The sequence below is a fragment of the Amblyomma americanum genome, chromosome 7, assembly GCF_052857255.1.
Source record: "Amblyomma americanum isolate KBUSLIRL-KWMA chromosome 7, ASM5285725v1, whole genome shotgun sequence".
Classification (NCBI taxonomy): domain Eukaryota; kingdom Metazoa; phylum Arthropoda; class Arachnida; order Ixodida; family Ixodidae; genus Amblyomma; species Amblyomma americanum.
In genome coordinates, this window is record NC_135503.1 from 76,719,733 (window position 1) to 76,747,502 (window position 27,770).

At 49.5% G+C, this 27,770-nt stretch overlaps 1 protein-coding gene across 1 annotated transcript; it reads right to left on the minus strand.

The window, feature by feature from the left end:
- Positions 1–1,197: 1,197 nt before the first annotated feature.
- Positions 1,198–27,544, minus strand: LOC144097245 (uncharacterized). The gene is made up of 5 exons (XM_077629988.1): positions 27,511–27,544; positions 23,884–24,175; positions 10,643–10,741; positions 8,140–8,287; positions 1,198–1,726 (listed from the first exon to the last, which is right to left on the minus strand). The coding sequence occupies exons 2-5, from the start codon at positions 24,153–24,155 to the stop codon at positions 1,457–1,459; spliced, it is 789 nt and encodes a 262-aa protein (XP_077486114.1). The 5' UTR covers positions 24,156–24,175; positions 27,511–27,544; the 3' UTR covers positions 1,198–1,456.
- Positions 27,545–27,770: the final 226 nt, after the last annotated feature.

The following is a 27,770-nucleotide window of genomic DNA, read 5'->3' on the forward strand; positions in this document are numbered from 1 at the left end:
CTTGGGGCCTGGCGTGGAGTTGTTCATTTCTTCAGTGCAAAGAATAACATCCATCTTGAATGCAGCCATGAACGAGAGGCGGACGCTTATCTGACCCGGAAAACAAATCTAAGTCGAACGATGGCACGGTGGCGAGAAGCCAAAACAAGAGGGACGATGCACCTAGGGGGATGCCAGCTTGCCACTTATCAACAGCAAAAAAATCGCCCACCACACGCGGGGAGAGGGAGGGAGAGCCCCGCAGCAAAAGTGCAACCACGCTGAAGCATCCCTGATACCTCGTTTGTCTCGCCTTTATTTATGGTGGCATGCTTTGGCTTCTAAAGTAAATCAACCCCCGCCCCCCACCCACCCCACTTAGGATTTTCATAATTTTAAATATAGGTCTACCTACAATCGTGTAAAAACGGTAGCTGCATCCAAGAAATGCAAGGCACCGAGGCTTACAAATTTTGCATGAGAATGAGGTCACATTAAAGGGGCACTAAAAAAGAAACAATAAGTCAAACTAGACTGAAGGATTACCCTTTGGTAACTCTATTGACAATTCTGCACAACCAGATTACTTTGTAGGAAAAAAAAATATCTTAAAGACCTCAATTTCACCTTTGCTGTCTCGCCCATGAAAACTGGGGCTTCCTACGTTCTGCGGATTAAATAAAAAAAAGCACCTCTTGGTGAATCAGGGAGGGCCGCCAATGGAGAGCACCACCGCTAGAGCGACGAGCAAAAACGCGGCTGGAAGCGATGGCATGGTGGCGAGAAGCCAAAACAAGAGGGACCATGCTCATACTCGCTCATGCTCATAATGGCTCATACTCGCGGCCATCAGCCTGTCTGTCTGATGTCACGCTCTTGCGCCATTGGTAGTTCACTGCGCATGCGCAAGGTGGCGCCACCTGCGCACACGGTGCGCCCACGCCAGACGCCTTGCAGCTGTCGACCCGGGTGCCGCGCAACCTCCCTCCTAGACGCTCGCGTCAATGGAGTCCCAGAATGCGGGCAAACGCAAGCACACTACTCCCCCAGCTACACTGCGACAGAAGACCAATGAGCGAATGCGTTGGCATCGGCTTAATGCTTCGTTCCATCCATCTGTCCCTTTTCGAAATCTATCGCACTATAGCCATCAATCAAATGACATCAACTCTATAAGAAAAAAATCCTTGAACACGGCGGGATTCGAACCACCATCCTTCTGTTCCGGAGCCGAGCGTGCTATCGATTACGCTACTTCCTGCAAGCGCATATGTAGTAACAACTGTGTACTTAACACCTTAACTACACATCAGTGACACAAGCAGCAACACCGCGCTAAAGGCTTTTGCCTCACCGCACTTTAGGTCAACAAAGGGCCCTGAAGGGAATGAATTTTTTTTTCCACAAAAAAACAATTTTTTTTTGTTATTTTCACAAAAAAAAAATCTATCCAGAACTAACTGCAACTCGACCACTCCTATAGAAATGTGCAGAGACTCACGGCTGCCCAGGCTAGTTGCTGCTTCAGAACCTCACGTTCCTCGTTTAAATCGAGCGAGGCCACAGCGGTGGTCAGGGTGCCAAGCAGGCGGCGCACCACAAACTGCTCGCAGGGACCCAAGGCAGCTGGCACCTTGTTCTCCATGACATCCTGTAGCATCTGGTAGATGTCCGCGAACTGGGGGAGCTCCAGACCATAAACCTCCGTGGGATCGGCGAAGGGCTGCCGCTGGCACGATTCCACCACCTGCACAAAGACAGCATGCAAAGAAGAAGGGACCAATGCAGGCAAGCCGACAGAGGGTGAATGCAGGCCTTCCAATGCTGACACATTACTGCCACCTCTCTGGAATGACGATTTGATTCTAATGGCACAATGGCAGCTTGGTCATAGAGCACTACCTTGGGAGTGCACAAAACGGGCGTCAATAGAGAGTAAGACACACCCACAAAGAAAATGACAGCTCATTAGGCCTGTGTCACACTGCGGAAACACAAAAGTGACATCGGCAAAACACTTTCGCCAGCGAGCCATTAACAAGTTGCTGAACCAACTCATTCCCTAACATGTCACACTACACAAGCAGCAGAGAAACAAGACAGGCTGCTGTAGTATTGCCTCAGTATGACAGCTTTCGGGAACCAGCACTAGGAACAAACAACGTTCGTAGACACTGTTTGGCCTGCTCTCCGGCTGGGCAAATTTTCTGGCACCAACGCACCAGCCAAAGCACGCACTTTGTGGTGACTGACCACTTTCGTGCCTTTCCCGATTGCAAGCATTGTTTGCAAAGCATTTCCTTTCGCCGCATTGTTGTCTGCGGCGGTGCAGCATCTAGCAGGCATGCAAATTTCCGCGGTGCAGCATCTAGCAGGCATGCAAATTGCGGCGGTGCAGCATCTTGCAGGCATGCAAATTGCGGCGGTGCAGCATCTAGCAGGCATGCAAATTGCGGCGGTGCAGCATCTAGCAGGCATGCAAATATCCGCGGTGCAGCATCTAGCAGGCATGCAAATTGCGGCGGTGCAGCATCTTGCAGGCATGCAAATTGCGGCGGTGCAGCATCTAGCAGGCATGCAAATTGCGGCGGTGCAGCATCTTGCAGGCATGCAAATTGCGGCGGTGCAGCATCTAGCAGGCATGCAAATTTCCGCGGTGCAGCATCTAGCAGGCATGCAAATTTCCGCGGTGCAGCATCTTGCAGGCATGCAAATTGCGGCGGTGCAGCATCTTGCAGGCATGCAAATTGCGGCGGTGCAGCATCTAGCAGGCATGCAAATTGCGGCGGTGCAGCATCTTGCAGGCATGCAAATTGCGGCGGTGCAGCATCTAGCAGGCATGCAAATTTCCGCGGTGCAGCATCTAGCAGGCATGCAAATTTCCACGGTGCAGCATCTAGCAGGCATGCAAATTGCGGCGGTGCAGCATCTTGCAGGCATGCAAATTGCGGCGGTGCAGCATCTAGCAGGCATGCAAATTTCCGCGGTGCAGCATCTAGCAGGCATGCAAATTTCCGCGGTGCAGCATCTAGCAGGCATGCAAATTGCGGCGGTGCAGCATCTTGCAGGCATGCAAATTGCGGCGGTGCAGCATCTAGCAGGCATGCAAATTTCCGCGGTGCAGCATCTAGCAGGCATGCAAATTTCCGCGGTGCAGCATCTAGCAGGCATGCAAATTGCGGCGGTGCAGCATCTTGCAGGCATGCAAATTGCGGCGGTGCAGCATCTAGCAGGCATGCAAATTGCGGCGGTGCAGCATCTTGCAGGCATGCAAATTGCGGCGGTGCAGCATCTAGCAGGCATGCAAATTTCCGCGGTGCAGCATCTAGCAGGCATGCAAATTTCCGCGGTGCAGCATCTAGCAGGCATGCAAATTGCGGCGGTGCAGCATCTTGCAGGCATGCAAATTGCGGCGGTGCAGCATCTAGCAGGCATGCAAATTGCGGCGGTGCAGCATCTAGCAGGCATGCAAATTGCGGCGGTGCAGCATCTTGCAGGCATGCAAATTGCCGCGGTGCAGCATCTTGCAGGCATGCAAATGCCGGCAGGCAGACTACTGTCATCGACACCGCCAGATGGCTGGCTGCCATGCCTCAATCCTGCCCACGCCTCCGCTGGAGCCACTGTGGAGGAGCGCCGCCCTGTCCCCGTCCCATACTTGTGTGCAAATTACCATACGCTCCTGACGAGCGTGGCTTTCCACAAAGCCCCTTTCTCTCTGGCGCAGCCCCTCTCTGCCTGTAGCGACGGTTCCGTCTTCTGTGGTTTTAACGGCGCCAGCCAGCAACAAATCAGCACGGATGTCGGCAGATAAGTCTGCAAGGTGCTCGTGAAAATATGCTGTTGTCATTTTCACCCCAGAGAGCTATCGCAATGGTCGACACGAGGAGATTTTTGTGAGACGCAACGAAGCAGGTACCATCAGCCTGAGTTTAAGGATAGATCATTAGAAGAGAGCGCTACAACGAGGGATTAGATGTCACGGGTGAGCACGAGTTATTTGACCAGGCGTATTGAAAACCAATATAAACAAATCAGTACCGTCGCATTCTTTCTCAGAGATTTTTTGAGGGGGGGGTATGCTTCCTGTAGGCATTTTTAGTTTGTACTACTGCACTCGCTTCGGAAGTGAGACGGTGTAATGTGTAGGCGCGTTTCCTGTCATATGTATGAGCCGTTCGAGACAGAATCGACAACGCAAAACATCAGCATAATCCGCCTTTTTCATTTTCCTGTGCTGCCACCTCGCGTACAACGCTGGAAGCTCACTGGTAGGGTACTGCGCGCCCAACCCGGCAGGACTGACTGCCGCTCCGGAGCATGTTTTGTTGGAATCTGTCGACGATGCCGTGTGCCAGCACCTGGTACCTGGAGGATTTATAGGGTTGACTGATGGCTGGGTGCAAAGTCCGAGGCAGGCTGCAGCGCCCACCGAAGAGCAAATTCTTCAGAATCTCCAATCATCCGGCATGCGATGCGAACACCAGCTAGCAAGGGCCGCCGCTTCAGAGATGAAGGCTACATTCGGAACATAATGTTCAATGAGATATCCCCAATTAGTGAGGTTGGCGTTTTCCGCTGTATATGCCTGCAATTCATGAAAGGTGGATACTACATCGTGCACGCCGTAGTACAGAAAACGACTAAGGACAACAGTTTTCACAAGCAATCGTTGTGCTCAAGCGCTGCAGAATAGCTACACGAGCTATAAAAGCGCAAGCGTACTTGAACAAAGCAGCTCTGCTAGCATTTCACTGTATTTTCCCACAGCACACCGCTGCATAGGTTAAACAAGCATGCGCGTCCATAAAGACGAGCGCGAGAGGCGATTGATCCATTCTGGCGATACCACGTAGAGCTCTTCATTATGGATATGATGTGAACACACGCATAACGCACCTTCTTCTTCTTGTGCCTCTTAATACATGGCACGTACCCACACGGGGGGGATTGGCCAGGGTGTAGTGGCATAAGCAAGGAAATTTCCATAGGAGATTATGACAAAATTTTAGCACCATGCGTGAATGCTCTCGCAGCTTCTTTTTCATTGCCCGCTCCATCGCACGTTGAAAGCAGCTCACAGCACTTGTCCATTTGGCCTTCTTGCTTGAGAAAGCAAAAAGCGTCGGAACGATGTCTGGGTGCCGCAGTGACATTCGAGGCCTTTTTGCCCATGAATAAAACACTTCGAGATAGACTGAACATGCATTTAACCACAGTACATCGTTCGTACCTGTCACAAAGTGATTCCCGCTCAGTCTTGACGTGCTTGACGGTGCCCAAGGGCATCCACGATCGTTGAGCCGGCGAACTGTTTTTATCCACGCTTCTCGTCGAAGGCTGTCCCGGGAAGCGCTCCGAAAGCAAAAAAATTCAAGTTTGCTTCCCTTTACATATTGGGCATTGCAGCCGTAAGCAGCACATTTCGTATGTATCGCCAAATGCGTCGCGCTGAACGCCCGACGGCTGCAGCAACGCACCCCGCGTAGGAAGCCGGTTTGTTTACACTTCCACGGCCAGTCTCGAGTACAGCGTGCGACCCTTCCAATATGTTTCGCGACACCGCCGCCAAGGAATGGGCGCATGCGCAGTCGCGTCGTGAAAAAGGCGGATTACTGCTGCAGTAGCCGCACACAGCAATTACAGTAATCCCTCGTTATAACGAAGTCAGCGGGACGGCAAAAAAATTGGTTATAAGCGGCAATTCGATTCAAGCGACCACCTGAGAAAATCTAAAGCAGTCGAGCTTTAATTGTGCCACAACGGCGTGGAAGTCAAAATACAATGTATTCAGTAAAGCTAAACTTAATTCAGGTGCAAAAAAGGCGTAAGCATTGGCTGTTTGATGTTATTACCGGGTGCGTGCAGCCCCTGCTCTAATCTGACCATGCATTGCACAAGGCCACGGTCGCCGCCCATGAATTCAACCTTTTGAATCCCGAAGGCAGTGGCCGCTTTCGTGCGGTGGGGGGTCACGGAAATGCTATGGCTCGAGTCTGAGGTTGTGTTTGTTGTGCTCAAAAAATGATAAGCCGCTCAATTTAGGTACACAGCGCGATCATGGAAACTGAACGGTTTTGCAGTGGGGGCTTCGCATGATTACGGGCACTTTTTTTTCCTCGAGGTGTACAGCTGTGAAGTTTGCAATTGAGTTTTTCGGTGCACCGTTGTCGACGACACTATGCTAATTCTACGTTTCGAGCCTCAGTGTTCGCGCAGTGTCGCGTCCGCACCGTTGACAGATGTCTAGGAACAAAATTCAATGGCCCTGCCAAGCATTTCGACCGTTCGTTTAGTTGGATGGCGTGAATCAAGCATGACCTGCTTGAGAAAATGGCCGGGGAAGCACCGTGGTTGCGTTGACCCGCCATGTTGACAGCCCGACTCGCCGTTGGCAGCGCTCAGATTTTTCGTGTTTTCGGCAAGTTATCAGTCGATTTGCACCATCAAAAGTGCAATGAAGCTAGGTGCGGTGTTTTATTGCGATGCAGGCCGATTATGACTAGCAGCGAGAAAATTTCTAGGCCGGCTTCCCCAAGGTCGTCTTCCTGATTAGTTAACATAGCTCCTCGTGTCGAACACGGCAAAGGGCGTGCGACAGCAGTCGCTTGCGACCAGGCAGCAGCTCAACATCACCGTTATTCATGCTTGCAACCGCGACCAGCGGGTTGCCTTCTTGTCTGAAGTGAAAACTCTACGAAAAGACGTTGTTCGCGCACTTTCGAGAGTTTTGTCTGCTTTGGCCGATGTGAAATGGTTAAGCTTAGCGACGACGACGGCAGCCAGGGAGAAGCTCAGTTTGCTGCCGAAAGCTCACCTCGCTCTCGACTCGCAAGCGTGAATGGGCTCATAATCGGAGGGACACCTCTTTCGTGCTTTTTGGCACGTTTCAGAGCCAAAAATGTTCTTTAGAGCGGTAAAACTTTGCTCACCGAGCGCACCCCTTGGAATGCTATGGCGCAAGTCTGCCCGCGGTCTTTTGGCCACTTTTCGGCAGCCACGAGACCACGGTTTTCTGGCATGCGGTTTTCTGGCATCGCAAAGCGTCATGAAAATTTTATTTTCGTTTGGATTCTATCACTGGGGACACCAGTGATGCGACTGCAACCGATTGGGCGCGCTTCCATTCGCATCCGCTGTAAACAGCTGGGGGCACTCGGCACTCGCTCGGTACCCGTTACTAGGCAGGTCATCGGTCGTAGGTTTGGTACCTTTGTGGCCTGTTCTGTGCCTGCCTGAGACTAATTCGTCGGCGGTATTAATTTGTCACAACATGCGCAAACGAGTCGCCGCTGCCGTGGCGATAACTCCGCTCGCCACTTCGCTCTAAGCGGCTCAAGCTCTTCGTTCGCTTCGAGTAATGTGGCTTAAAATGCAGGCGTTTTGGTCGGGACCGGAAGAAATTTTGAATAAAGCGATATTTCAAGCAAAGCGATTTCGTTCTAATGAGGAATTACTGTATTCGTTCTACATCTTTACTGCAAAACGCATAAGGCACTAGACAGCACAAGGCACCTCCTGTTTTAGCAGCTGCACATGGATAGAGGTGGCGGAGGAGCCCCACCCAAATTCTTTTTCCAGTGTGACAAGGAGTTCGCCATCAGTTGTCACAGAAGTTTCAGACACATGTTGCTGGATGAAAGGGAATTCTTTCCAATGAGCCCGTGTTGCTGTGGTGTGATAGGGTCACCAACATTACGGAAATGTCGTGTTGGCGAACGGAGTTTGCAGACTCGTTTCCAAGGAGCACTGAATGGTAAATAACAAATGTAAAATGTGAGAGTCCACTAAGTACAACAGGATCCTCGCACACCAAGCTTGTCACGTCAATTTCCCTCTATGGAGAGTACACTCAATTTGCTGCCTGTTTTAGCCATGTGGTCTAGCTAGCCCTGGGAATGACTGCATTCATGAGAGGCGAGTGCTGTTGCCATTCATTTCTTTACCCTGTTGGGGGAGAGAGGCGCCTGAGCATTTTTTCCAACACCATGAATTCAAAAAAATCTAGGGAAGTCTTCGCTTTGATTTCAGCCTGGCCTTGATTTCGGACTGCGGCAGATGGCCCTGGGTGCTGCATCCGATGCGCTCCTCACATTACTGATGCCTTTACAATACACAATGGATTTGGCAGAAGGATGCAACCTGCCGTTGCCTTCTCACCTTCACAAGCGCCTGTGAGCGGTCAAAGCGACGCCGCTTCACGTCCAGCGCCCTCCGTAGGATGCGAAGAGCTTGCGTCGTGCGTCTGCCAGTTGCGCCCTGCACCACGATGCGATCTTTCTTGCACCGGCGCTCCATCAGAAAATGGCTGCAAGAATTAGAGAGAGCGAAATTTCAGATCTATTTCCTTTCAATAAAAATACATTGACTACGCGTCATCAATAATCTTGGTGGCTTCATATCTGGCACCACTAATTTCCTCTCATCAGACATACCACACCTGCACTCTTTGGGGCATTTACTATGCAGCGAGATGATTTTATTAAATTTTTAGGGACAATTTGATGGTCGCACTTCAGACAATTCGGGCGTTTTCTTCAGTTCCTTGAAGTCCCAGTTAGTGCGATTTTACTTTAATGGGAAACAAGTATATTATTGATAACATTTTTTAAAACCCCACCTCCATTTAACACTGGCGGTTGAATAAATAAATCATTGCATTTCACCAACACTTGATGTTGTACTGATGCTTATAGCTATGTCTGCACACAGAAGAGGTTACAAAATGTTATGCACAGACGTAAATCACCATTGGCCTTGGATCATATAAAGGTGCACTTCTGAAAATTCAAGCTTCTGATCATTTAAACTAAACTCCCTGGTCCCTTGAAGTCTGAATTATTGACTGTCTACTATAGTACATGCAAAGAGTAATAATATCACACAAACACAAGAGAAAACTTGCAGTGACTTTTGTAAGGCCCGTTTAAGTAACTAACATACATATTGCACTTTCAGTTCACAGTCACATTTATCAGCACTGATGTGTGTAAAAGATCAGTGGCACACAGCTGCAGAACACGCATGCAAAAAGCAGATGCACATCACTAGGTCATAGCAATTAGAAGTTCTGTGTCGCTTCCTGCAGTTGGTTACGACTGTTTTTTCCATTTTTTGTACAAGAAACGTCATTTCTACAAATCATCTTGGGCACACTCATTCTTGTTTTGAGCGTGCATTTTTCACAAACTGTAAGCTTGAAGAAGAATTTTTTTTTCAAGACTCGCTTAATTTTTTTACCTTAGCTTTCTAATGAGGGAGGCTACCCTTGAACACCAACTTTGTTTGTTTCTTGAGATATCTGAAATTTTCAGGGTAGGCTCACAGCACAAACATTTCAAGAAATACTATGTTTCATGAAGCTGTGCACACTGGTTCTAAGGTTACAGGAGCATATCAAACTGGTTCACATAGGCCCCTTACTCCAGGTCTGGAGAATTTGAAAATGGTTATTCCTACATAGGTACCGCAGGGCAAGGCAAGGCCCTTTTGTTGAATTTCCTCGCTGAAAAATTTTAGCATAGCACTGAATTTGGTGTCATTGATTAGACCTCATTAGCCAAAATTAATTGCTTATGACAAATTCCAGACACAATATTCTGAATAAACGAGCTTGACTTGCCTTTAGAAATTTATTCAGGTACGGAAAAAAAAAACATGGAAATTCAATAAGTGGTTCCCGAGATGCAACCAGAATCTCGATCACGTCGCACATGAGGAAATGCGTTTCCAAGTGAACGGCGGGCGATGCGTTGTCACGCTTCGGGGTAGATGCGAGACAGAAGCTGGAGGACACAATCTCCGAGGTTGATGCCTTCGGCGCACAAGGCATGCCCGAAGCAAAGCATTCTTGCACCGATGAAGCTGCTGGTACGTCGCTGGAAGCGGCGACGCAATCGCTGTCTAGTAGCGATGCAGAAGCAGCTACGTGGCTGGAAGCATCGACAGTTTTTGGCGGCACGCTTTGCCGAACGAACAAACTTCATTGCACGCTTCCGCGCACCGAACGCGTGTAGCATCTTTAGCTTTGCTGGACACATCGTGACTGACTGCGCAATAGTCAACAGTTTGCAGGAAACTGTTCGGACGGCATGGCGAGAGATCGTAGACGTGACAACGGCGATCACAACGAGAAAACGAAATAAAGAGCGACGGCAGCCGAGACGGACGACGCGGCGGCCGCCGCAAGAGGGGGTCGCTGCGTCAACGCGCGCAGCAGCCAACAGCGGCCGCACGATCCCCCGTGTTTTCGAGGAGCGCGTCCTTCACCCAATCACAGCCTCGCATTTAAAATGTGGGAAACTCGAAAGGCGCTTTGAGGGCCCCAATCACAAGCGAGCCACGCTCCCACCATGCCACCGCCACCGAAGGCGGCAAAAAAAGAGCAAGAATTCACGAACGAAACAAGACCAAGATGGCGGCGCTTGGTTCGCTGGCTGAGGAACAGCGTCCGCGCTAAGTTGGGGTATTTTCGGCGCTTTCTCGCAGCTCAGCGGGCACCGCGTCTTGTTAGATATTTAATATGAAGTACTTTCACAATGAATTAGTCGTTCATATTTACAGAAAAGGTAGTTTGACACATACTGCCGGAATATGTACCTTCCCAAAAATCGACTTTTTCGCGATTTTTTGGTTTTCAAGAGCCGCGCCCCCCTTAACTTACTTGACGGCAGTCGCTGATCGCGCCGGTACTGCCTGGGCCAGCTTCTCCAAGTCACTGCTTCCATGTTCCTTCAACGCATCCAACAGCTGCTTGCGTTCACTGCAGAGACAGAAGCACAGCACTATGACGTGTACTCCTTCCGCACCCAGCAGCTTATTTGCAAGGCAGGCTTACAAGCAGACTTCAAGTGAAGAAATCTCTGATCATCTTAAGCTGAGCTGGCATCAGACACAGCAGTAACAACATGCAGCAGAACCTTGCTGTTATGTTCCTGGGTGCAGAGTTTTGCCAGCTGCTATGTCTTCATGAGCCAGTCCCACCTAACCTCCAATACAATAGAAACCCATGCGATACAGACTCCTCGGTTATGTCGCAACTGTGACAGCATTCCCACATGCTACGTCGCAACAGTGCTTTACCCTGCGCCAGCATTTTGACATACAACGTTCAGCGAGCGTGGAACAGCAGTGGCAGACTGCCTAAAGCGGAACAGACTTCATCTGCTTACCTGATTTGATTGCATGGCAAAAAGCAAGCACTTTCATGTGTTGTGAATTTTGGTTTTGTTTTTCCTGTGTTGCAGGGATTGCGTCTATTCACTGTCGCTTGCGTTTTTTAGCGCTAGTAACCTTGTTTCAGAGAGTGAATCAAAAGCATCAAATAGCCTGTCTTTCTTCTTTAATAACGAATCCATCGACACATGGCCGCCACCGTGTTCGGTGGCTTCCGCCATGCTGCAACCATGCCAATGCTGTCGAGCACACTTACAGGCAGCATGAATCTGGATGCAGCTGCTAGTGCAGTTCCATCACCGGTGCAGCACGAACAACTGAAGGCGCGAAAACGAAGCTGTATGACTGCTAATGCTGTGCGGGGAGCGCCGTTGGCTAAAAGGCATGTTTCTATCATCCACGTTTGCCTTGTTGTCTGCGGCTTAACACAATTTCTAGGTTCCAATAGATGAAGATTCTGTAGGATTAAAGCGACTGCATTGAAAATGGAGCATAACTATTCATGCATGCCCAAACTTCACCTGCTATGCACTGCCTCCATCTTCGCTACTACCTGCCTTCCACAAAAAGCTGCTCAGGAGGACAGAGCCATCGCAGGGCATCTAGGTCATTAAGTGCATGCAAACGAGTGCGAGAACTGCAGAGCCTTGAAAATTCCAGTGAAGCATTGCTACCTTTACTATAAGTTAAAAATAATACAATCCCCCCCCCCCCCCCCCGAAAAAGGCCAGACAACGATGGTACAATTTTTCTCACGCACGCCTCCCGACTACTATGTTTCCCGGCTGGTACATTCCTTTTCAGAGGTCCTGTGGAACACAGAACAGCAGGGTTCTGTGGATAATTCTTAGCTGTAGAGTTTTTTACACAAAAGTGATATCCCACTCTGGACAAGCTGACAGAAGTTGTTTCATGACAAGTCAACAGGCTGCAGTACAAGCTCAAAGCAAGACTGCCAGTTAATACAGAGCCAACCCACCACACAGCCTCAGTACCTGTGGCCTGGCTTGAATGCTTTCACATGCCAATTCGCAATCTTGTGCCCCACTGTTATTAACCACAAGTAAACATCCCCTTTAAACTTCCTTCCACCACAATGAATCTGATGTCATAGAAAGTTTGCAGCATATTAAACAAAATAAAAATAAGAAATGAGCACTGAAGAACAATTTTGTAATCACAACAGCTCAGATGTACAACAAATCCTTTACAGAATCGAACATGTTGAAACAGATTTTGTAAGTTTCAGATGCCAGAAGCATCATATTCCAGTTATGAAAATTCTGGTGAGTAAAATGATGTGGTGCCAGCTTTCGCAACTATTTTAACACTAGTGCCATCAGCCATGCAATAATCAGATTCCGAACAGCTACGTCAATGTCAATGGATATTGTCACTGGATACTTATGAACACCCTCCAATGAAGCCTATCCAGGTGATGAATGGAATCGACATCTGGTCTGACGGCTGCCCAGAAAGACGCAATAAGGCACACGATGCCCTTGCAACATACGGGAAGTGCACCACACACCAAGGAAAAGCAGCCTTCAACGAGGAACAACAAAAATTTTTTGATCGCCTAGACATGTTACTGTGTTTCCCCAAAAAAAATTCCCCCAATATATGTGAAGAATGGCGAATCTGTTCAATTTGGAAAGCTGCAGTGGCAGAGTTTGAAAATACTGAGGTAAAGAAATGAGTCTTCACTGATGGAGTGTTTGAAGATTCAGGGAGTTTCGGAGCTGAGGAATACTGTCGCATGTGTAGTTGCTAGTTATAAAACGAATCACACGGTACTGTAATGATTTGAGTAACTGTGTTAAATAACCCTGATGCGGATTCCAAATAATGGAGGCGGCATATTCCAGCTGCAATTTCACCAGAATGTTGTACACCAGGAGCTTTGTGTCAGGTGTAGCCACATGTACAGTGTTTTTCAAATTACTCCTAGTGTTCTACTCACTCTGCTGAAGGTGTATTCCATGTGCCGATTCCATGACATGATGACACAGAGGCATTTGAACTGACTTATCCACTCAATGGCAGCATGGTTGATATAAGAAAATGGTACATTGTAGCGACATGTATACTGTAGTTCACGAGTTCCTTGCGGCACTACTGAAGACAGCGACTGCCTCAAACAATCAAGAGAGTGCGTTAAACACATTCCTCCGTGCCTCGCCATCTGTGTGTCTGCCTGCAGCGTACATAGATATGGTTCACACCGACGCTGCTCCCGAGAATAGAAGTGGCAGAATCGTCCGTCCAAATAAAAAATAGCCCGAATTTATCCCTCATATGATTTGTTATTGTCGAAATAAGATGAAGCAAAAGCCTCGTGCCCCATTTACGGCCAGTGAACGTACTGAAAACGACAGTACAGTCGCCGACCGATTTTTCAGACTCGAAGGGACCCGAAAAATGGTCCGAATAATTGAACAGTCCGAAAAATCCGTGAAGTACAAAAAAAACTACTTTATTGAGATGAAATCTGCTTAAAAATGTCACTGATTTTACCTCGCGACAAATTTCTCTTGCTGGCGACGATTTGCGCCTGTATTTGCGCCAAATTTGTGCTTTCACTGTACACGATCGACAGAAAGGTCACCGCATTTAGTTGGAATACTTCCCACGCTTCTTTGACGGACCTGGCGGGGCCATGTTGTCCACAACCCGAGTGTGCACTACACCGCTCGTCAAACACACACAAAGATAAGGCACTTTTCGTTCAAAGCGGCGGAACCGCCGGACGCAATAACAAAACGGCGAACGGATGTAACTTCGTGAAGACTGAGCGCCACTCGGTCAACGCGGTCAGAGGAGCCCAAGTGACGAAACGGCGAATGGCAAACGTATGAGACCCGCAGTGATGGCTCAATGGTTAGGGCGCTCGGCTACCGATCCGGAGTACCCGGGTTGGATCCCGACCACGGTGGCCGCGTTTCGATGGAGGCGAAACGCAACGGCGCCCGTGTGCTGTGCGATGTCAGCGCACGTTAAAGATCCCCAGGTGGTCGAAATTATTCCGGAGCCTTCCACTACGGCACCTCTTCCTTTCTTCTCTCAGCCCCTCTTTTATCTCTTCCCTCCGATATGCGAGATAGCTCCTGCACAATTTCCTTCCCCCAACGACCAATTTTCAACGTAAGGGACAAGCGATAACTGCCCGCGACAATACCGGCGACAAAAGCAAGTTGACGGCGATGACAATCCGGCTGCCACCTCAAAGTGTCAGAGATCGCAGGGACCTCTACTGGCAACAATCAGGACGTAAGTGTGTCAAGCCAATCCAACTGCAGTGTAAATCCACCTCAACCCAAGATGGCGCTTTCTGCGCCGGAGAAAAGCCGATAAAATGGCCAATTTTCGGCTGCAGGCGACTGAAATTAGTCCGAAAAATCGAACTTTCGGACTTCTGAAGTCCGAAATACCCGTCGCGAATATGTATGTGCTTCTATGCAGTGACTGACGGTGCCTCACCGAGGTCCGGAACATCCTACAACTCCGAATTATTGAAGTCCGAATTACCCATCGGCTACTGTAATAACATTAATCTATCCTGAAGCTAGGAGTCCTGCTTAGAAGTGCAACACCATTTTGGAAACAATATTTTCGCGTTTGAAAGAGCAGTGGCACGAGCCACGCACGACAGACTCTGCAAATAGCATACATAACGCACGCACACAGTAAAGCTCGACTTGAAATAGTGTTTTGCACATGTACACCACAAAGCACGCAATGCTCTTAGCACACGCTATCCCATATGCCCATTTTATACTGGCACAACATTCTGCAGTGTCAGAACATCGCTGTGCACTCATCGCAGCTTTGGTAGTGCTACAAAGAATTACCGAGATGGAGTAAAATGAATGTAATTACCTTGGTTTTGTTAACAATAATCTGTATTAACCACACGACACATCATTATGATAATGAATTAAGGCCCTCCTGTAGAAGATGAGACTCGTTAGGTTTATTAATCTGATGATATATGACACAGTCATCAACATTAATAGGAATTAGACTGGTGGGTGCCCGCAGGTGCACATACAGGGGAGGGTGCTCCAGAGATGGTATCTTCCAGACCAAGAGTGTGCCCCATCAGCTTCGATCCACTAGGGGCGCTGGGGGTGTGCAGGCTTCACGGACGCACATGTGCATGCAGTCCATGTGTACTATTTTAAACCGGGTTTCAACTGTATGTCCTTTAAGAGGCTTCGCATGAGAGGCTGCAATCAATTCAATACAGTGGTTGGAACAGCGAAACAGGGTGGGGAGAGCCCCCTGGCTAGGGAAATACAGTCCAGCCCGCTTATAAAGAACATGAGCGTCACGCGGCGTCTGTTCGTTATATCCCGAAGTTCGCAGTAAGTGGACTACAGCTTTAAAGACGGTTGCTTGTCAAAACACAAAATTTTTTCTTTGCGAAAAAGTCTGTGATGGACGTGTGTTTTTGCAGCGCAGATCCGATGAGGGAGGTTTCCGGATTATTTTAAGCAAAAGAGTGCTCTTCGCCGAGACCCTTGGCATAGACAAGTTGTCTGAGGCTCTCTATGTAGCCCATTGCTACAGGCGCGCTTATGGGTGCTGGCTCCGTAGTTTCATCCTCATCTGATTCCTCCGCGTCACTCTCGTCCCGCACTTCAGAAACGATGCCCTCCGTGCACGGTTCCGCGCTGTCGGCGTAGTCATCGACAGGAATAAAATCATTCCAACCAATGTCATGGCCCCCCATGTCAGAGTCGACGACGCGCTGCAACAAATCGCTGCCGGGCTGGTCATCTTGCGAAGCATCAGGCTCGGCGTCAGACACTGTGTCGACGAAGCCGGCCTTGCGGAAGCAGTTCCACTTGCCAGTGGCCGTCAGCTCCGCCCAAGCCGCTTTCATCATCTCAACCGCTAAATACAATCGAAATGGGCACGGTGTTCCCGTCCAACATTTCGAATTACAACGAGGGCGACCAGGGCCCCGAAATTTGAACGAAGCCAATGAAACGTCCGCACCGCAACAAGAGTGACTGAAGCGCGCGATGGGGTAGACGTGCAACGCACACAGGCGGCACTCAAGCTAAAAATACAGACGCAATCACCAGCGGAGAGACCAATGAGGGGCGTCCGTGAGCGTCACTGCAGCCACCTCTTGGCTCCCACGGAAGGCCTGCTTCACGGAGTGTGGCCTTCGCGATCGGCACCGGCGTGGTTGATCACGGAGGCCACGCACGGATTTGCAAGAGAGAGGAGAGGGAAGTGGAGTAGCGAGGAGGGCCGGGAGGGTGGTCTTGGAAGGTGCGCCAGCGGGGAAAGGGTAGCTCGTTTAAGAGCGGCACGAAACGGGGCGGGCAATTCAACCGCGATGAGGCTTGGGAAAACATACCACACGGCGGGCGCACAAAGGGGTCGGAGGCAGGTTATCTCGCATCGCGGCGCCGGGTTTACGCCGTCCATTCGCTTCCTCCGATCAGCAGGGCCTAATGATGTTCATTATACGTGATTTTGTGCCATTGAAATAATGTATATTTTGACGGTCGTGCAGGTCTCGCTCGTTGTATGCGAAAGTTTCTCTTAAGGGCATCAGTTTGAATTAACGAGCTTTTACTGTATAGTACACACCAGGTATTTCAGTGACCACTTCAAAAAAAAAATTTTCTATATGAGCTTTCAGGGGCGAAAATATGGCTTTTGCGGCAGAGTATTACCGGTGTTGGCGGACACCAGAAAAGTGGTGAATAGTCTTATGTAGTAAGCCGGTTAACTAATTTTATTAATTTTTTAACTAGTTGAGTTAGACGCCTAGTTGCAATTAGAGATTTGTAGCCGGTCATTAGCAATAGCCACATCAGTTGCTTGCATTTCAAAAACTTGATTACGCTCATCACTGTGGCTCGACAAACTTTGGCTGTGCCGAGCGCAAATACATGTGCTTTCGAAAGTATGCAGACAAAGCAACACCGTCAGTGCACGTAATTAGTTGAAAACGACAAATTTTTGTCGAACCCCAGTGCCAAGGGTAATCCCGTTTTCAGAATTCTAAAAACTGATACGGCCATTACTGACGACCGGCTACAAATCTAATTGCAGCTAGGCGCCTAACTGTACTAGTTAGAAAGTTATTAAAATTTACTTAACCAGCTTACTACTCAAGACGATTCACCGCTTTTCTGGCGCCTACCAACATAATTATTGGTCTTGGGGGAAAGGAATTGGCGCAGTATCTGTCTCATATATCCTTGAACACCTGAACCGCGCAGTAAGGGAAGGGATAAAGGAGGGAGTGAAAGAAGAAAGAAAGAGGTGCCGTAGTGGATGGCTCCAAAATAATTTTGACCACTTGGGGATATCTAACGTGCACAGACATCGCACAGCACACGGGTGTGATAAACATGAAGTGTGGCAAGTGCGCTGCACGCACTCGCGCGCATGGGGGGAGAGAAGACGACGAAGTAGGAGAATACAGATTGGCTCGACCGTATGCTACGTGTACTGTTTCATTGCTAATTATCATTACTACGATACAACATATTTTGGCGACGAGGATGCTGTTTTGATTCGGGACCTTCACGTGGCCTGCTCACCATCCGTCATGAGCTTTTCTGGGCTTCAGCCACCACCACCCTTCCTGCCGACTCCTGGTCGTCCTGCCCTTCCATGGGAGCAATGGGAGCTGGCGTTCCGGAATTACATGCTGGCCTCTGGTGCCTCTACTCTGGGCGCGGACAGGCGGAAGGCCATCCTGCTGAATTGCCTCGGACTGGAAGGTCAGCGCATTTTTTATACATTGGCGCCGCCGTCGTCCACTCCAGCGCCTACAGCTGCGGCTTCGCACTCCGGTGACGAGGCGCCCCGCCTTGACGAATTTGATGCGGCGATATCCATCCTGTCGGAGCATTACAAATCATCCGCAAATGTAATCGCCGCACGTCATCGCTTTCGCCGTCGGGTTCAGGCTCCAGGAGAGACAGCCGATGAGTCAGCCTTGTCGGCGACTGCGGGTTTGGGACCATGGCGGACGATATGATCAGGGACCAGCTGGTGGAGAAGACCTCGAGTTGCCATCTGCGTGAGCGCCTACTCATGGAAGGCTCCTCCTTGACTCTGTCGCGCGCCATGCTCCTTGCTCGACAGTGTGAGCAAGCTTCCCGGGAAGCCAGGGAATTGGCTGAGGAGGACGCTCCAGTACATCGTGTGAGATGCGAGCGCGGATCGAGACAAACACCACCTCAGGCCCAGTGCTGCAAGTGCCGAAGTCAACCATCACAACCTGCTGCTGCAATACCAGAGCGCATGTGCTACCGCTGCGGTTCTACAACTCACCTAGCGAACAACCCTGCATGCCGAGCCCGCAACCGCAAGTGTCGTCGGTGCGGCAAGGTGGGCCATTTCGACTCTCTCTGCAAGTCGTCCGACCGTCCTGTTCAAGTTCAGCAAGTTGCAGACTGCTGACACATCGTCGATGCCGGATGGCTCCAGCAGTGCGTCTATTCTCAATGTTGAAAGTCAAAAAAACGGAATTTTCGCCTCAGTCCTGATAGAAGGCAAGTTCATCCGCTTCCTGATTGACACCGGCTCATCTGTGTCAATTATTTCTGAAGACCTCTACCACCGATTCTTCGCTAAATGTTTCCCGCTTAAATCAACTGCAGTTCAACTATTGGACTATTCTAAGTCTCGGATTATAGTCCAAGGGTGTTTTGTTGCCACAGCAAAGTTCCACAACCGTACTGCCTGCATCCTGTTGTACGTTGTCTCGGGAGGCACAACGCTGCTGGGCCTGGATTCCATTGCCGCTCTACAAATGAAATTCAAAGGTGCATCGTTGGAATGTCTTTCCATGACACCTGATACGCCTCTGTTACCTCCTGAGCTACGTCCACACTTCGAACATCTCTTCTCCAAGGAACTCGGAGTTGCTCGTGGCTACGTGCACAAAGTCAGAGTGCAGGATTCCGTTTCTCCTGTTCCTTGCAAGCTCTGACGGCTGCCGTTTGCCATTCGTCAGCAGGTGTCCGAGGAACTCCAGAAGCTTGAAGCTCAAGACATCATTGAACGGGTCGACGCTTCCAAGTGGATTTCACCCATAGTCGTGGCTCAGAAAAAAGATGGCTCCATTCGAATGTGCGTCGATTTGCGTGAGCCGAACAAGGCTATTGTGGTCGACAGTTTTCCTTTGCCTCAAACGGAAGAACTTCTACATAGCTTGGCCGGGTCACAGCGTTTTTCGAAGTTGGACCTTGCCTCGGCTTACCATCAAGTACCACTTCGCCCTGAGAGTCGGGAATTGACCACATTCATTACCCATGATGGCCTCTTCCGCTTCAAACGAGTGTGTTTCGGCCTTGCTTCGGTGCCTTCGGCTTTTCAGAAGATGATGCACTTAATTTTAAAAGGGTGCAAAGGTGTCCTCTTCTACATCGACGACATCATAGTCCATGGCACCTCCCGACAGGAGCACCTGACCAACCTTCGTGCTGTTCTCGAGCGCCTGTCCCAAGCCGGACTCAAGCTCAACCACAAATGTGTCTTCGATGTTCCGAAGCTCACTTTCTTGGGGCATGTTGTCAGCGGTGAAGGACTGTTTCCGCTTTCTTCTGCCATCGAGGCGATTACGAAGGCTCCGACTCCATCTAACATCAGCGAGCTTCGCTCCCTCCTTGGACTTGCGGGTTTCTACTCCAAGTTTATCCCGCATTACTCCGACGTCGTTGAGCCTATGCGCGCCCTACTTCGAGGCAGCGACTCCGCCTTCACTTGGACTGCTGCTGCGGATTCAAGCTTCAAACTACTGAAGTCCATGTTGACGTCATGTGACGTGTTGCATTTTTTTGATCCTGCCCTTCCCGTGGTCGTAACGACAGACGCTTCCGGATATGGCCTTGGGGCAGTGCTTCAGCAAGACAACGGCCATTCCCTGCAAACTGTTGCGTTTGCCTCCCGTACCTTGACACCCCAAGAAAGAAAGTACTCTGTTGGTGAACGTGAGGCCCTAGCTTGCGTTTGGGCGTGCGAACGGTGGCACGTGTATTTGTGGGGCCGGCCTTTTGTTCTACGCACCGACCACAGTGCACTTGTCATTTTGCTGTCGACAAAAGGAACGGGCCATCGGCCGTTGCGAATTTCACGTTGGTCGGCTCGCCTGTTGTGCTACAACTACACTGTAGAGTACCGCAAAGGCAATGACAACTCTGTTGCGGATGCTCTGTCTGCCTTCCCTTACCGACCACATCGTGCAGTGAGCCCAGTGAGTTCGACGCCAGTGACGACGACTTCGTCCGCCTGCTATCGCCAGCCGTGACTCTACAAGAGCTTCAAGAGGCAACCACCAGCGACGCGGCAGTTCAAGCCATTCAGTTTACATCGGCGACATGGCCGGACAAGAAATCCCTACCGGAGAACCTTAGGCCATACTATCTCCTGCGCTCGGAGCTGTCCGTCGTGCAAGGCGTCTTGTACCGAGGTGACAGGCTCGTCGTTCCCGAAAGTTTGCGACGACGCCTCATGGACATCGCGCACGAGTCACACCCCGGGATCAGCCGCACGAAAAGTCGACTGCGAGAGCTCTACTGGTGGCCGCGAATGGACGAGCACGTCGAAGAAATGGTACGGACATGCGTCGTGTGCCAGTCCTGTGACAAATCGGCTCGTCCGGTGGCAGCTCCTCTGCAACCTGTCGCCTTCCCAGAGAAACCTTGGGATAAGGTTGCCATTGATATCGTGGGGCCTTTCGACCAAGCTCCCAGTGGCTGCCGCTTCGCGATTACTCTCATGGATTATTACAGTAAGTGGCCCGAAGTTGTCTTCGCTGATGCCATCACAACTCAAATCGTTCAAGAATTCCTGCTTGGCCTCTTCGCTCGTGAGGGTTACCCTCAAGAGATTGTCTCTGACCACGGACCTCAATTTTCATCGATGGCCATGCAAACTTTCCTCCGCGAACGGGGGATACGCCATTGCTACTCTTCAGTGTACCATCCCCAAGCTAATGGACTCGTTGAACGATTCAATCGAGTGCTTAAGTCCTACATTCAGCTAGCTCTGTGCGAGCGACGCGACCTACGTACAGCGATTGTGGACTACCTCGGTGTCTACCGCTGTACGCCCCATGCCACGACAGGAATTGCACCAGCTGTCCTACTTCATGGCCGGTTGCCCCGCACAAGACTTAACGTCGTAGGACTGCCGGATCAGTCCTTCTCAATGGATCCGACAAAAGCGCTTAAGCTTTTGCGGCAGATGCTTGACGAGAAACAAGCGCAATACAAGCTTTATGCGGACCAGCGGAGTGGCGCCCAGTGTAGTGACTTTCAGATTGGCCAGTACGTGCGTGTCCGCAAACCAAATGTGCGAGGCAAACTGTCAGCTCGGTTTTCGGAGCCTCGGAAGGTTGTGGAGCAGCGTGGACCTGCATCTTATCTGCTGGATGATGGGCGAGTGTGGCACTCGTCCAAGTTTTCTGCAGTTCGCCCAGAAGTAGTTCAGCAGCAACTGTCCTCCTCAGCTCCAGCGGCCCTTTTCGCTGATATTTCGCCGCCTATCGACGGCAACCGCATGCCGCCGCCAAGTCCACAGTCCGGAGCCGTGGTCCAGGGTCCTTCTTCGGACGCGCCTTCAATCCATATGATGCCAGCCGTTCCGCCCGCTCCGGAATCGGCAGCCGCTCCTCAACCCTCGTGTAGTAAATCCACAGCGGCAACTGCGACTTCACCTCCTGCGCCGCCTCGCCGAAGTACTCGCAAAAAGAAGCGGCCCGCATGGTTCAAAGACTATGACATCCGCTAGACATTTTGTTTTTTTTAAGTGCGGCGGAAATGTGATAAAGATGAAGTGTGGCAAGTGCGCTGCACGCACTCGCGCGCATGGGGGGAGAGAAGACGACGAAGTAGGAGAATACAGATCGGCTCGACCGTATGCTACGTGTACTGTTTCATTGCTAATTATCATTACTACGATACAACAACTGGCACACAGCCGCCGCGGTCGCGTTCGAACCCGGGAACTCCGGATCAGTAGTCGAGCACCCTAACCACTGAGCCACCGCGGCGGGTGGCACAAGAGGTTCGTTTTGGGGAGAACGTCGGTGGAAGATGACACAAAGCAGGGGCGCCCTTCAACCTCACGGAATGAAAACAACGTGGCTCGGATCAAGGAAATCGTACAGCAAGACCGCACCATTACAGTCTGCATGCATATAGATGCTCTCGATATTAGTAAGACAACGTGCCACCAAATTTTTCGTGAGAACTTGCAGAAACGAAAAGTAAATGCCAGAAAACTGGTAATACTTTTCTGCAAAAGCCATATTTTTACCCTAAAAAGCCTACCGTAAAAACCGGACTATAGGTCAAACAGGAATATAGGTCGACCCCCTAACTAACCAATTCTAAAAATGAAAAAGATCTTTTTTCAATGGGAAAAGTACCGAAAGACATCCTTACTTTGAAACAAATGCGACTCGAGAGGTTGCACAATGGTGACAGTATTTAATTTCATTTAAATGCTGCTTATATGTACACCAGGCAAATTTTTTAACAATATCGCGCACCAATCGGCCCGCGTGTTTGTTTCTGGCACAGGCAAGTACGGCGCCGTAGAGCAAAGCCCTCCTCTTCATGAATCGCCGCAACCAGGATGGCGAGCCTTTGAATTGCGCCCTCGTGAGTCTAGAGGCACGCGCGATCTCTGCTGCTTTCACGCGGATGCATTCGGCAGTCACAGGCAGCGATCTTGCTCGCAGCGCAACGTTTCCTTCCTATTCACGATACACTACGGTCTGCCCACGAAATGATGTTTTCTTCTGGTTGCTGCAAGTTGTAATACGCAGCTTCTGCCTCCGCCAGTACTGAATGCTCTTTTCGGATACTCCAAATTCGCGCTGTGCCGCCAGGTTCCCGTGAGCTTCCTCACGTGTTTTTCTCAATCGTGTTTTTCTTGGAGGCGACGGTAAATTGCCGTTAGCTTCCGCTTTGCACCTACTGAAACGCAAAATGGCGGCACTGCTGCTGATGGCGATGGTGATGGAGGCTGTTGACTTCAGCCACCCATTGTTGCAAGACTTCCGTATTTTTTCCGCCAATGACCGGTATATAAGACGGGGGTCGACTTTTCACCATGGTTTTTTGAAAAAAAGTTCGACCTATATTCCGGTTTTTACGGTAAATTTGAAATTTTTGTTAAAATTTTCGCTGAAACAAACCCGGTATTATATATGCAACAACTTTTTAAATCTTTATCTTTCCAGTGAAACGACGATTTCGTAGGGCAGGTTCATGGCAACACTTCAAAGCAATTTGCTGCTTGAAAATTCACCTGGTTCGGGATTTGGAGGCAGTAGATGTCGGCAGCACGCGCCTGGTGAAATTTGGTGGCAACACAAAAGCTCATGGACTGCCAGGCCTGCTCTTGACCATTTGTGCTCGAATCAGCCAGTGCGAGCTGCACTTCTTGAACTGATGCTGCACGCCGGCGGCGCCACCAAAGGACTTCACGGAACTAGTGCAGTTAGTGCAGCCAAATCAAAGCAACCTGTAGAACTATTCGTGGTAAGGTGTCATGTGAACCCAAGAGCTAGTATTATTCCCCAATTATTTGAAAATTTGAACATTCAGACACAAGAACTACTGTTGCTCATCGCATTACACATCCTTCAAAGAAGCCACAGCTGCAAAGATTGTAGGCATATAGAGTAGGTCAGCTAATGCAGCATGCAGTAGTCTGCAAGAAACACCCCAGACTCACTTGACTGTCCAATTCGTATCGTCATCCTTCAAGCCTTCACTCTTGAAGCGCACAGTCATCTTCAAGTTCCGCCCACGGCAGGAACGCAGCCTCGGTACCAAATGCCTCCGTGGCGCTCTGGATGCCTTCGCTTTCTTGGCTCGTGGCTCAGAAGGGGCAGTCTCATTCTCGGCCGCTGGCTCAGAAGGGGGCATACTGGTCTCATCAGAGCGTGAGCCAGCAGAAGACGTGCCAGGTACGCTGAGCAGGGAGTCAGTCGATGCCTCCATCATGTCACGCACTGTTGCGCAGACTGCAGAAAAAGGCAATGTACCACCAGGATGAGCCATCTCATAGGTGAACTGGCTAGGCAGCCTGAAATATTACTCCAAGTCCACTCCTAATGAAAAGGGTATAGAAAATTATGGTATGGTTTATAGGGGTTTATCATCCCAAAGCAAATTAGGCTATGAAGGACACTACAGTGAAGGGCTCTGGAAATTTTTACCACCAGGTGTCCTTTAAAGGGGCTCTGAAGCACCTTCCGAGGAGAGGACATTAATTTTCTCAATCACTGCACTGCGTCGTCACAAACACCTGAGCCAAATATACACTTCTACAAGCAGCAGAGACCGCACAATCACGCGCGTAAGAGGGCGAGACCTTCCCGGCGGCTCTCTCATGCTCGCACATTCCTCCGTCGCTCGCATCTACGTACACCAGTTGACAGATGGCTACTGGTTAGGTTCTATCAGACGTCACACAGCTACCGAGGCCGTGGCCAACAAGCCGCGTAGGTTCGGCGGGTGAGGAAGCTCTCCCCCGGAGGTGGGGCTGGCGAAGGAGTGCAGACCTTCCAGCATGCAAAAAGTGACGAGAGGAGAGGGAAAGGCTCGAAGGCGCTGAAATTCAAATTTTGACTGCAGATAACTCTGTTTCTACAAAGCGCATAAAAAAATCTTTCGTGTTCAATATTCGTGATGCGGCATGCTTTAAAATCCCAGGCGTACCGCAACTTTGTTGGAGCCCCTTTCAGAGCCCATTTAATGTGCACTGACATTGTGCAGTATACAGACCTCTAGAATTTCACTTCCACCGAAATTCGGCCGCCACGGCAGGGATCGATTCCATGTCTTTCGGGTCAGCAACCGACCGTCATAACCACTGAACCACCGTGGCAACAGTATGCAGGATAAAACAGCTCAAAGTTGCAAAGGGGCTATGAAAGACTCAGTAGTTGAGGGCTCCAAATTAATTTAGGCTGCCTATGGCTCCCAATAAAGATGGTCACTCAACCTTGCCATCAAGCAAACAGAGCTAGACCCACAACACAGTGCCTAGGCAAAGACTGTTCCCCTGCAGCCAACACGAAGACCTGCCCACTCCTTGAAAAAAGTGACCCAATATGAACTCTAATGGAGGAAAATCTTAAGCAGGTTTAACTCTTCACAATCAGGGAGATCCCAGGCAGGTGAAAGGTGGATTCCAACTTTGAGAACTAATGTTTACAACCGCCACAAAGCAAAAAACCAGGATGGAAAGACTTTTTTTTGACAGGACAGGCCAGGACTGCGCTGACACGTCCACCTTTTTTTAATTGCAAAATTGAGTAAATACAGAAAGAAAAAAAAACAGCCTATGTCTTATGAGATTTAGAAACAGGAACAATATTGGTAAAATCTATAGCATGGATTTAAGTGCAATAAATGCCCATTGCACTGCCATCATCCTCAGTGCAAAGTTTGAGTGTTCTTTTCTGTATTTTTACGTGCAAAACAACCTCCACCCCACAACTCCAAAATGAGAGGCGAATGCTCATACCACAAAGCCACCAGTGCAGTGGAAAGGTCAACGATTCAACCCTTGATTTTACCAATGCTGCATGGTTTTCTCCCCACTAGTAATGAAAGTAGCAGCACATGACTCTCTTTAAATGGACCGGAATCTGCAAGATAATTGGCTGTAATATAGTTGTCAGCAGCCACGAGTACTTAGTGCTTCGAAAATGTGAACTGAAAGTCACTACAACTGCACTCAAAATATGGAACATCATGTAGCAACATAAAATCTCAACATCGGAATCCCTAGGAGATAATCGTAGAGACCGCTAAGGGTTTCATCGCTTACTGTCAGCATGCTTTGTATAAAAAAGTTCTAACAAGGCTGCTGTTTGGGATAGTTAAAGGCAGGATAACTGGAAATATGTAGATAAATGTAAAGGGACAAGTAAACAGATGGAGAATATGTCAATAGCATTTCTTAAAATAAAGTGTCTAATGGGTGTGGACATTCTGCACACTCATGATTTGCACTTGTACTGATGATATCACCAGCATGGGAATGTGCATGTTGGTGATGTGCGATAAGAATATGAAGAGGCGCGTACTTAATTTTTTTAACAGTTATGTTCTGTGCCCCATACCTGCATCAATGTAGTCACTGAATGGCATAAGTGGTACAAAAAAAAACACAGCCTGATAGTATTCTTGAAGCACAGTCAGAGGAGTGCAGTAAAGACACCAGCAATTTCGAGAATACACTTTCAGAAATCGTGGCACAGGGCAAAAACCCAGAAAGGCAGAGACAGTGCCATACCGACAGGGCGCAGCCAACATAACACCAGTTCACCAGACTCCTGCTGAAAGCGCACCGACAATGCCTAATGCTGTGTCAGGTCACTGAGCCATTTATCATCCAATCTGCACGTATTAATAAAAGTCCAAAAGTATGTTCGTAACTAGTGCTTCCAAAATGTTTTAAATGCGTTTTCTAAACTTCGTACCTCTTTTTCGGCAATGCCTTTCTATCTATTTCAACAATATACACTGAACCCACTGAACTACACGTGAGCGTTTCACAACGTTAAAGGCCGGACCATGGGGCAGCGCGTTTCTTCGGCGTCCCTTCAGTGTGTCTGCTACAGGAGTCACCAGAGACAAAATTTCGCCGTTTGGAAGGTGTTTAATACAAACAGAGACCTTCGAAGCGTCGAAACTTCGCCTCCGGCGAAGAGACACTTTCCAAGCGTTGAAATTTCGCCTCCGGCGATGCTAGCCGATACGCTGACGCAGGGCCTAAGAAACGCTGCCTTGGGGATCCACCTTTACGATTACACACCGACCTAAATAGCAGCGTCTGATGAGACCTTCGAAGCGTCGAAACTTCGCCTCCGGCGAAGAGACACTTTCCAAGCGTTGAAATTTTGCCTCCGGCGATGCTAGCCGATACGCTGACGCAGGGCCTAAGGAACGCTGCCTTGGGGATCCACCTTTACGATTACACACCGACCTAAATAGCAGCGTCTAATGACTCCATTTAATAAAAATAAGCTTCGTTCTCACTATAAAACATATCTATTGTCAGTAAAAAATCTGAATGAAGTTCGACGTCACTTTGGTCGACCAGCTTGGAAACGATGAGCGACGCTTCTGCGTCCGGGTACAGCCACCGTTGTGCTGTTCTTCGTACCAAAATAAAACGTCGGAGACAAGCACATGCGTCACCGTTGCACGCGGTTTAGCATTGTTACGGGCGTTTTAACGTAACCGCGCACGGACTTATAGCGCTTCGGGTTTGTTAAACCCATGGTGAAACATCGGCCCACTACGTGATTGTAGCTCGCCCACATGCGTGAATGACAATCTTTACCACTCGCTTCGAGGCGCACAAGCTTTGCCTTCTGTAGTAGCGAACTGGCAGAAGGTTAAAGCAGAAGCTTACTTACAGTACAGTGCACTAGAAGCTCACTACACTTGCAACGAGGGAACTGGCAGGAAAAGGACGAAGCAAACGCTCATGAACGCTGGCAAATCCAACGTTTAAAATAGGCAAAGTTAGCGGCTTGCAGGGTTACCAGAATGCCCTAACTACAGGTCGCCAAATTCGGAAACGTAACAACCCAAATGTCG